The sequence below is a fragment of the Corvus kubaryi genome, unplaced genomic scaffold (assembly GCF_017639235.1).
Source record: "Corvus kubaryi isolate FWS band 111438036 unplaced genomic scaffold, C.kubaryi_AGA036_p1.0 37395, whole genome shotgun sequence".
NCBI classification, from domain to species: Eukaryota; Metazoa; Chordata; class Aves; order Passeriformes; family Corvidae; genus Corvus; species Corvus kubaryi.
Genome location: NW_024581134.1, coordinates 6858729 through 6869340, shown reverse-complemented (window position 1 = coordinate 6869340; position 10612 = coordinate 6858729). Strand labels below are relative to the sequence as shown.

Here is a 10612-nt window from a genome sequence, read left to right as displayed (position 1 = left end):
CCGCGGGCGGATGGACCGGCGGCGGCGGCTGCGGGGTGAGTCCGCCCGGCGCGGACACGCGTGGGCTGCGGGACGGCGGCGGAACGCGGCGGGGGGGACGCGAGTGGGCCGGGCGGGCGGGGGTCCTGGGCACGCGTGAGCAGCGGGGATGGGGGTCCTGGGCACGCGTGGGCTGTTCCTGAAGGGACGCGGGTCCCTGGATGCGCACGGGCTGTGCAAGGAAGCTGCGGCTCCGCGCGGTGGGGGTTGGGGTCCTGCACACTCGTGGGGTGCGCGTGGTGGAGCCGGGGCCGCGTGTGGGTCCGAGTCACGCGTGGGCTGTCCCGCACACGGGCGGGCCGCGGCCGCGGCGGGGCCCGGGGGTCCCGGGGACGCGGGGGCTGCGTGTGCGTGGAGGGGCTGCGGGACCGCGCCGGGTGCGAGCCCCGCGTGGGCTACGCGCTGAGTGGGGCCGGGGGCTCAGCCTCCCCCCGGCACCTCGCTCCACCCCGCAGCACCCAGATACGGTGAGGGGGTCCCTTTTCTCCCACCTGGCGCCCTGAGCCGCTTGCCCCCGGCTCGCAGCCACCTCCAGCCTGTAAATCATTTGCTTTTACGATCCCTCCTCTGGCCCATTATCACACGAACTTTATAGGTTTGGGGCTGGTGGTGGCCATAAAGCTGGCCCGGTTTCCGGGGCTGGCATGCCCGCCTGGCAGGCAGGGTGTGAGGAGGAGGAGGCTGGGGGGACGCCCCAGGGCCGGGCAGGTAGGCAGGGAGGGGTGCAGCAGAGCCCCGGGGATGCTCAGCTCGGTGGGCTGGGATAAGGACCGACTGCAGCCCTGGAATCGGGCTGGAGCTGGGAGGGCTGGGAGGGAGTAGGGGATACTGGGCTGTCCCGGGGTGGGGAGGAGGGAGAAGTGGGGTTCCAGCTCCGGTCATTCAGCCCCTCTGGAGGATCCACAGATGTTCTGCCCAGCTCCCCTTGGTTCCCACAGGGACATTTGCCTGCCCCCAGCCAGCGAGTCCAGGTCCTTGCCTGATCCCTGCACCCGGAATCACAGCTCTGGGGGCATTCGGGCCCCAGCCCAGTGCTGGGGATGCTCCCAATATCTGTCCTTCCCAAGATGCTGTGTCTGAGCCCTGCCCCCAGATCTGGAGTGTCTGGCACAGCCGATGGCCAGCTCCTCTCCGTTCATGTCCCCGAGGCTCGGTTCCTCCTCACGGTGTCCCTCCCACCCCAGCCGGGCTCAGGGGTCTCCTCGTGCCTCCTGAGCTCCTGGTGTTCAGAGGATTGGGGTTCCCTGTACTGGGCCAGCCCTTTGGCTGCCCTTTATCTCCCAGCCCCACTGGCTCCAGGGCAGTGGGACCCTCTGCAGGGTCTCTCCCTTTGGGGGTCCCCATGGGACCCTCACGGGGTTGGTCTCACTGGCCAAGTCCGAATGCCCAAGTACTGAGCCCAGGTGAGTGGGGATGGACACCCCGGTGTGAGCAGCTGCTCCGGGCTGGAACCTGCATCGTCCCCTGAATGATCCCGTCCCGACAGGATCTGGGTAATGAGGGCTGTGGGAATGCACCGAGGCTGCTCCCTGCTCCCCTCTGCACATCCCCGGCTGCAGGCTGGGATGGGTCATCCTTCTTCAGGGAGCGCTGGGGCTTCAGGTCCCCCAGCTGTGCTTTAGCAAGACCCTCCCAGGTGAGGAGCTTGGTGGCAGCAGGTGACAGCCGGGAGAGCTTTGCCTCTGGCCTGTTCCCATCCCGGCAGGGCGCCCACAAACCTTCCCTGGGTCAGCCGTGCCCTCTGAATTCACCTTGGTATTGCTGTGACAGAAGAGGGTACCCAAATCACTTGTGGGTGTCCTGGGTGAGCGACTCCTCGCTGCCTGCATCCCCCCCCCCCCCCACGGGGAATTGCACGGAGGGGGGAAAAACCCAAATCTGAGAGGATCAGTTGCCTTTTCTTTCCGGAGAGGGGGATGGGAGAGACGAGATCTTGCTTGAACAGTCAAAGTAAGTTGCCTTTGCTTTTGCCTGCTCCTCAAGGTCAGCCTAGCTAATGAAAATCAATCTTCCCTCTGCCTCTCTCTGCTGTATGAGCAGATTCTACCTGTGGCCCCTTCACCTACTTGAAAGTGGCGGCCGCCCCGTCCTGCTGAGCGTGGGCAACGCCGCAGGGAGCTTCCTCCTGGAGCGGCGTCTTCCTGCGGGCCCTGGCACCGCGACAATGTCCGTGTCACTGAGGGATCACTGCTGTGATCTGCCAGCAAAGAACGCCTCTGTCCCGGGGAAGCTGCCTGTGCACGGGAAGCACGTATCCCATATGGAAATCTGGGCTGGAAGTGCTGGGGGGAAGCTCGTGGCTGGGCTCTGGCGCACAGCGAGCGATGTCCATCTTCTGGGCGCTCCTGGGCAGCTCCGTGTGCAGGTGGCGGAGCGGGAGCTCTGTGTCTCCCTCACTCCCAAGGCCAGGAGCTGTCCCGTGGCTCCCGAGCCCGCTGCTCCCTCTCCTCTCCCAGCCCCACCGAGGGTTGTCCCCAACGGGGTCTGGCAGAGCAGGGTTTGGAGATGGTGCCATGGGGTGAAGCCTGCCAGGACGAGGAGTGGTGGGACATGGGGTCCTCCCTGCCCCATCCCACGGCCCTCGGTGGTGCTGATGTTCCTGGGCACAGCAGGCTCTGCTGCCAGCATGGCCACCCGGGAAATGCCATGTCCTGGAAACAACGGCAAAGGGCACGGCAGGGTGGTGTGAGGGGCACGATGGGGCTTGCCTGTGCCAAAGCTGCCTTCCCTCTTGTCTGTGCCAGGTTTGAAGGGAAACCTGCCCTTCCCAATGCTCCTGGTGGGGTAAATTGGCTCCTGGACTGTGGATGGGGTAAAGGGGTGCTGCCGTCCACCAGGACTCCTTGGCCAGACGTGGGGCTCATTAGTTGCAATTTCATCCCTGGAAGTGTTAAAAAAAAAAAGTGGACGTGGCACTCGAGGACATGGTTTAGTGGTGAATGTGGTGGTGGTGCTGGGTTGATGGTTGGAGCTGCTGATGTCAGAGGGCTCTTCCAACCTTAACGATTCCATGACTCTGATTTGTCACTGCTGCTGCCTAAAGTTAGCTGTGCTCAGGTTCCCCATCCCAGTGCTCCCAGTGCTCAGGGTGTGCTGGGAACCCCCAAAGCAGAGAGAGCCCCTGCTCTGAGGGAGACGCCGTTCCCAGCGCTGCCATGCCTCTGGATAAGTCACCGCTTCCCATTTCCCCTCCTCTGGAGAGGGCCAGCACGTGTTCCTGGGGAAGGAGAAGGAGGTGCTGGTGAGGGGTGGGAAATCCTCTGGAAGGACACAAGAGGCTCTGAAGCACGGGGAGAGGCTGTGCCCGCCGGGGTCGAGGGGCAGATCCGACAGCCCTTCCCTTGGGATGCGTCCAGCCTAAGTATTCCCAGGCACAGAAATACTCCGGGTCTGATTGTTGGAAATCCTTTCATTTGGAGTTCTCCAGCCAGCCTTTGTGTCCTGCTTTGGTCCAATGGAAGGTCCAGGGGGCTGGAATGAGACGAGCTTTAAGGTCCCTTCCATCCCAAACCGGTCTGTGATTCAATGATTCGGATGGATGGATCCCGTAACAGGAATATTTTCTCTCTTCCTGCCCCATCCTTTAGGATTTTTAGATGTGCCCTGGTGCCGCAGGGTCTCCCAGCTCCTGGAAATGCAGCTCTCTTCCAGCGTGGCTGAACTCAGCTGTGACGAGACCATGGACCCACCCGCCGAGGACTTCCAGCAGGTCCTGTCCATCGACCAAATCCGCTCCATCCGTGCCAGCAACAACTACGTGGAGAGACCGGCGGCGTGCTTCCAGCAAGCCCGCTCCAACCCCTCGCTGTCCCAGCCCCCGCACAAGCAGGAGTGGTCCCAGGACCGCCTGGCGTCTTCCACCTTCCAGGACCTGCACCGCAGCCACAGCCAGCAGCACCAGATGCCACCTCTGCAGCCGCACCTGAGCCACTCCAGCACGGCCAGCTCGGTGTCGCAGAGCACCACGGCCTCCGAGCAGCGCCTGCTGAGCAGCCTGACGCCGTCGCACTCCGGGCACTCGCTGGTCCGGACGCAGCCCCGTTCCGGCGAGCTGAAGGCGGAGGAGTCGCCGCGGAAGGCGGGCGCGGAGCCGGCCCCGGCGCACGGGCACCTGCTGCTGTGCGAGGCGTGCGGGCGCTGCCGCTGCGCCCGGTGCACGGCGGCCCGCAGCCTCCCCTCCTGCTGGCTCTGCAACCAGCGCTGCCTCTGCTCCGCCGAGAGCCTCCTCGACTACGGGACCTGCCTCTGCTGCGTCAAGGGGCTCTTCTACCACTGCTCCACCGACGACGAGGACACCTGCGCCGACGACCCCTGCTCCTGCGGGCCGGGCTCCTGCTGCGCCCGCTGGGCTGCCATGAGCGTCCTGTCCCTCCTCATGCCCTGCCTCTGCTGCTACTTTCCCACCCTGGGGTGCCTCAAACTTTGCCAGCGGGGTTATGACGGCCTGAAACGCCCCGGCTGCCGCTGCCAGAGCCACACCAACACGGTCTGCAGAAAGATCTCCTCCGCCAGCGGCACGCCCTTCCCCAAAACGCTGGACAAGCCGGTATGACCCTCCCGAGGAGGAGAAGCGGGCTTTGCTCCCCTTCCTCCCCCTCCTCCTCCTCTTCTCTCCTCCGTGCCCCTCCTCCCTCGGCTTCCTCCGCTCCGCAGTGCCCCCCCTCCCCCACCATCACCTGCCGGGATTGGGATGGGTGACCCGGGGGTCCCCCAGGCTTTGGGACACCCTGGCTGGGTGGCCGGGGGAGCTGGCACTGAGCTGGGGGGCGGCAGTGGTTTTGCACATGCGGGAGAGGGCCAGGAGAGGCAGAGCGAGCCGAGGGTGCCCTCCCTGGCTGTGGCCCCCAGGGAAAGGTCCCCCGGAGGGTCCCTGGGGCTCTGCCCCCACGGCAAGGGTGACCCTAGGCTCCTCAGGACTCTGCTCTCCGCAGTTTTAGGAGCTGCCCCACAGCGTGGTCCTTATCCATGGGGGAGGAGACAGGTCAGTGCCTCCCTGTGCGAGAGCCCCTCGAGAGCCAGACCTCCTCCTCCCACTCTTTCTCCCTCTGCAGCACTTTCCGTGGGTGGCCTTTCTCCTCTCAGGTGGCCATAGGTCCCTTTCCCCCAGGGGCTGGGGTGCCCAGGGGTCTCACCAGTGGCAGTGGCTTCCCTCCAGGCTTGGAAGCCGCTGGGAGAAGCGAGCGAGCTCCAAAATGAGGTGGCACCGTGTTTTTCTGTCTCAAAGAGGAAGAGAAGGTGTGGGAAGCTTTAGAAACCTTCTGGCAGGGGAAGGAGCTATCGGAGGCAGCCCAGCCCACTCGCTCCTGCCCGACTGCAGCAAGGGAAAGGTCCCCTCTGGGATTTGGCTGAGAACAAGGAGCTGCTTGGAAATTGCCATTCATTTCTCCCGGCCTTGGAGGGCTGCCTGAGGTGGGAGCTGCCGCCCGGCTCCATCCCACCACCCAGCAGATGCCACAGGCACCGGCTCCGTGCTCAACCCCGATCTGGTACCTTCCACCAGCACTGAATTCACTTTAAAACAATATGGCAAAGCCAACTGTGAGCAGCCACCGCTCCGGGGACTCCCCAGCGGGGCCTTCTGTCACCCTGCGTGGGGCTGGAGGACACGGGGAGCAGGAGGGGGTGTCAAAGCTGGGGACCCCGACCTTGCCTCCCCGCCAGGTTTCCTTTGAGTCCTCACCTCGCTGAGGGGGTTGTGCCACCCACGGACAACCGGGAACGGGGCTGGAGCAAGCCCTGGGGCTGGGCCATCTGCAGAGCAGACGGACACTGGAATCCGGGTCAGGGCTCCGCGTTTCCTTGCTGGGATGAAATAACCCCGACTGGTTGCTGTGGCTGGGGGACTCCTGGTGGTCCTGGGCTCAGCCCCATCTCTGTGTAGTGCCAGCTGCTGGTTGTGACCCCGCTGGCATCATTCGGAGGGGTTTGACGCCGGGGTGGTGTCCTGGAGCTCGGCTCTGCCTGCCTGTGCCCCCTGCCAGGTGTGTGAGCACAGAGAGGAGGGAATGGTGCCCCTGGAGAAATACATGCAACACATCCCTTGGCTTCTCCAAGCCCCAGCTCCCGGGGCCCGGCCATCGCCTCCTCCCAGCCGCCTCTTCCCGTAGAGTTCTGTGGATCTATTTTTGTACATATAAATATAACGTTAGGATGGGTAGGTCTATTACTAATAATATTCATGATACTGCTGTGAACGGTGCCAGGTACAAGGCTTGGCTTCCTGGTGCACTTGCACACGCTGGAAAAGATGATTTCCCAGTCAGTTCATTGCTAATCCCAGACCCTTGGTTCCCGGGGAAGGGGAGGGGGGAGAGGGAGGAGTAGGGATTGTCTGGGGGTCTGCTCTGCAGGGAGGGGGGATTCAGTGCTGGCTGAGGGGCAAGGCAGAAGTGGAATCTCACTGTGGGACTCCTCTTTCCATCCATTCGCTTTCTAAAAATCGTGGTGGATCCAAGCTCCCTCTGTTGCGGGGAAAAGCGATTCCAGGGAGTGATTCATCCCGCTTGGAAGCATTATTCACTAAATCCTGGGCTGGCAGTGCCCGGCTCCCTTGACTCAAATGGCACCCAAACATTGAACTTGAGGCTCCCAGGGGAAGGGGGATGAGTCCCATCCCTGGTGGGAGGTTTGTGCTGGAGAGTGTTATGGACAGGAGTGAAATCCTCCCCCTGACATCGCCCAGAGCCCAGGGGGGGATGTGGGAAGATCTGTGGGTACCTCAGGACGATGCTCCGGGGTACAGAGGGACCTCCTGGCATCAGGGAGGGACAGAGCCCCATCTGTGCATTGTACATCCCTGGGGCCAGCCTGGACTCTGGAATCATTTGGATTTTGAGGCCACGACCTCCTCAGAGGATGCCCTGTAGGTGTGTGAGCCCCTCTGAGACCATTCCTGTGGCAGAAATACAAAATACATTGCAAATATATTTATCCTCATGCCAATAATTGCTTGGCTCCCTACTTCCAGGTGGTGTTGTGGGGAGACACATCCTCCAGGAGTCTCCTTCCTTTGGAAGGCTCAGTTCACTCTTCTATTGATGCTGATTAAACTCCTTCTTCATGAAAACCAGAGAGCATTTTTTAGGGAGAAAAGGTCCCTTTTTCCCTGTGGGTTGGAGGAACCGTCTCCCTTGAATGAGAATGTGAAACAGTTCATTGAAACTTTTTAAAGAAAACTAATGAACAGAATTTTCCAACTTGCTCTACTTTGATTTTTTTTCTTCCTCCCTTTTAAACGGATCCCACTTGTAAATTTAGTTACCACCTCTGTATCTTTGCAATTCATTGCTTCCTCTCCTGATGGTAGAATGACTCAACATGTGAAGCTTCATCATTTTCACGGCCTCCCAAGTCATGCGAGCGCGGGGTGACCTCCCCCAGGTGCTGGAGCTGGGGGATGAGGGGAAGGCTGCCCATGGATCCGCTCCCCAGAGCCAGCTCTGCTTGGCACGGCCACGGCAGCGCAGCTCCCTTCAGCAGCTGGGGGGAGGCCAGGACTGCCAGGAGCTTCCACCTAATGGGCTTTTTCTGGGTCAGTGCAGCAGCTCCCTTCCTACCAGAGCCCGGTGAGGGCTGAGGAGCACGGCCAGGGCTCGGGAATGGCTCCTCTCCGTGGAATGACAAACCTGGGAGATCCGTTTGATGGGATACTGGACATGTAGAAGGGGAGGGGTTTAAAAGCTGCAGAGTTGTGGCGCTTGGGGGCATGGTTCAGCGGTGGCTCGGCAGTGCTGGGTTAATGTTTGGACTCAGAGGTCTTAGAGGGCTTTTCCAGCAGGAATGATTCCATGATTGTAGGAAGTGGAGAGGAGGAGAGCTCCGACTGGGCGCTGAGGGCTGCTGGACCGGAGCAGGGCTTTGTGTTCACTGAGGGCGGACACGAAAGCCACGCGCAGGACCGGGGGCTGGAGGAGTTCAGCCTGCTGGGCTCTGCCCTGCTCCTGGGGGCAAGTGTTCACCTGGAATTCCTGCTGCCCGCCCCCTCTGGGGCTCCTCGGCACATTTCCCTTCCTCGCTCTCGGCACTCAGGAGAGCTTGGGAAGCACCAAAAGCTCTCCAAGGAGAAGCACCCGAAGCTCTGGCTCACCGGGCTCGGCCGTGGTGGGGAAGGCTGTGGGCAGCCTCAGATTCTTTCCCTGAGCTTTTCCCAGCATCCTCCGACCAGATCCATCCTGCTCCATCCCCACCTCCGGCAGTTTGGTTTGCCTGCGGAGAGGGCCCCGGTTCTGGTTGGGGTTGGGAGCCCCTTTCCTGCCCCACCCTCTGTGAGTCAGATCCATCTGCTCGGGGTGTTTGTTTGCAGCTGCCTGTCCCAGCAGTTGGGTTTCTCTCTGTCCTGACGTGTCTTTTTTGGTTTCCTTTTGGGAGCGTCACATGGAGCCCTCTGCTCTCCCGCAGGGACGGATCCCTGGGTTGTCTTTCCTCTGCCAGGGAACTCGCAGGGCTGGGGGCAGACTGAGGCAGGGAAAGAGGTTCAGGTGCCAAAGGAGCAGGACGCAGGAGCTGCTGAGCAGGACCTGAGCTCCCCCTGCTCTGCTCCCCATCCAGAGCCTCCTTTTCCCACCCAGGAGTGCAAAGCTCCATCCAGGCAAGACCCTCTGATGTTTTTTGCTTCCTCCAAGGCTTCCCTTGGTCCCACTCCCCCTTTTCCCCACTGGCAAATCAGTCCCAGTGGGGACGAGTCATGGGGGCCAGGCTGGGTCCTCCCATCCCACCCCCACCCCTCCTGCTGGAAGGGCCAAAGAGGTCCTTGGGCTGCTGTGCACTCATCCTTGAGAAACATCAGTGCCTCAGAGAACAGGGGGGAGCTCTTTGTGACTCACAGATTCCCCTAAAATCCCACTGAGTCCTCTCCTGCCCGTGCCCAGGGGTGAACCCAAAGACTGGAGGGAAAATGCCATTGAGCCAAAGCCTGGAATCAGAGATTGGGCACGGCTCTGAAGTGTGGCACAGAGGGGTGAGCCGGGGCTGAGGGGAGCTGCTGTGGGACTGGCAGGGGAAGGAGCCCACTGTGCCCCAAACCCCTGTGCCCAGCACCGCTGCTGCCGCTCTGTCTCCGGGGTGTTCCGAGGAAGCTGGGAGGAGTTCAGAGCTGGGAGTGGAATGTCTGTGATAGGAATGTGATAAGGGCTGACCCCCACCCCAAAGCTCAGGCTTGCTCTTTAACAGGATCCAGCTCAGGCTTGGCTCCTCCGAGGAGCCCGTGGAGCCCATGGGATGCTCACTGAACCAGGGGGCCCAAACCTGAGCTGGGACTTCTTGGGGCTCAGTTTGCTGTGGGGTATTTCTCCGTGAGCACCAGGATCTCCTGCAAACCCTCCTGGAGCCCCGCTGGGAGCTGGGATCTGTTCTCCTGCCTGGGGTGACATTGCAGAAGTGTCCCCTGAGGGCACAACGCCGCTGTTCCCTGGAGGGGCACGGCAGGCAGGAGGGGTTTTGGATGGGTGGGCAGCGGGAATGTGTGAGGGAGGCGGCGCTGGGCCCCTCTCCTGCTGCCCCCGAAGGGTTTTGTCACGAGCAGGACCAATCCCACCCCGCAGAGCTGGGTCTGGGCGAGGAGGTCCCACACCCTCTGTCCCAAGGTCCCCCCAAGCCCCAGGCCTGGCCGGCCCCCACCTTGTCCCTTTGCCCCGTTCCATCGGGATGCTCTCCTGGCAGCGGTCCCCCATCCTCCTCCTCCCCTGGTGTCCTCAGCACAAAGCTCTCCTGGGAAGATCCTCCTGGGCTTCACAGGACAGCCCCAGGATCCCGAGGCTCTCATCCCGAGTTCCTGGGTACAAAATCTTCTGTACAGCGTGTAAAGATCCCTCCCCGGCTCTCTCCGTTCCAGTCCCTTTCTATAAGGTATAATATATGTTTATAACCTGATGGCTGGTTTTTTTGACAATACTCTTGTACCTTTTAAGGGAAAAAAAAATTAAAAAACCAAAGTATTTATTTGAAAAGTTTATTTTAAAGATAAGAAAAAAAAAACCTATTTATTTTACTGCACCCTCTTCTGTTTGGTTTTCCTCTCTTGCAAAGCTGATAACTGTTACAGAACCACTGCTGAGGTGAAAGAAGTGATTCTATGAGTGGCTTCACAAGCCCACTTAGAGCAACTATTCAATAAAAATATATATTAATTTTGAACGTGGTCTGGTTCTTGTCTCCTGGGGAAAGGCTGGCTCTGGTGGCAAAGGGCGGGAGCAAAGGGTGGGGGGACCTGGGTAAGACATTCCTGAGTCCTTGGGGGCTTTCAGTCACCCCACAGAGATTCCGACATGCTCCCAAAGCCTCTCCTGCTGCCGGAAGAGAGGGGGTGATGCCACAGGGCCAGGGATGTCTGCTGCAGGAGGAGCTGCAGCTGGGACCTGGCTCCCTCCCCACCCTGCTGCTGGCACTTTTGGAGGTGGGTTTGACCCAAACCAGGAGGACTTTGGGCCACACCCCAGCAGCTTCTGGGCCTCGCTGGTGCTTCTGGTCCCTGTGCACGTCACAGAGCTGCGGATCCCAAAGCCCTGCTCGTACGGAGTCCAGACATCCTCATCCTGAGGGGCTCCCTGCTCACCGAAAGCTCTTCTCTCACACGGCT

The 10612-nt window shown here is 61.1% G+C and overlaps 1 protein-coding gene across 2 annotated transcripts; it reads left to right on the top strand.

The window, feature by feature from the left end:
- Window positions 1–6: 6 nt before the first annotated feature.
- On the top strand, window positions 7–10170 carry SPRY3 (sprouty RTK signaling antagonist 3). 2 transcript variants are annotated; one of them, XM_042040240.1, is made up of 2 exons: window positions 7–35; window positions 3627–10170. In XM_042040240.1, the coding sequence occupies exons 1-2, from the start codon at window positions 11–13 to the stop codon at window positions 4589–4591; spliced, it is 990 nt and encodes a 329-aa protein (XP_041896174.1). In that variant the 5' UTR covers window positions 7–10; the 3' UTR covers window positions 4592–10170. The 2 variants fall into 2 exon arrangements, with proteins under 2 accessions (XP_041896174.1, XP_041896175.1); XM_042040241.1 differs by lacking the exon at window positions 7–35 and adding an exon at window positions 892–3532.
- The last annotated feature ends 442 nt before the right edge of the window (window positions 10171–10612 follow it).

What these genes read in the sequence shown, in the direction of transcription:
- SPRY3 (XM_042040240.1), top strand. Translation starts at nt 11, where the DNA reads ATGGACCGGCGGCGGCGGCTGCGGG. An exon ending in CCGGCGGCGGCGGCTGCGGG is followed by an intron (nt 36 to 3,626) that starts GTGAGTCCGCCC and finishes CCCATCCTTTAG; the next exon opens with GATTTTTAGATGTGCCCTGG.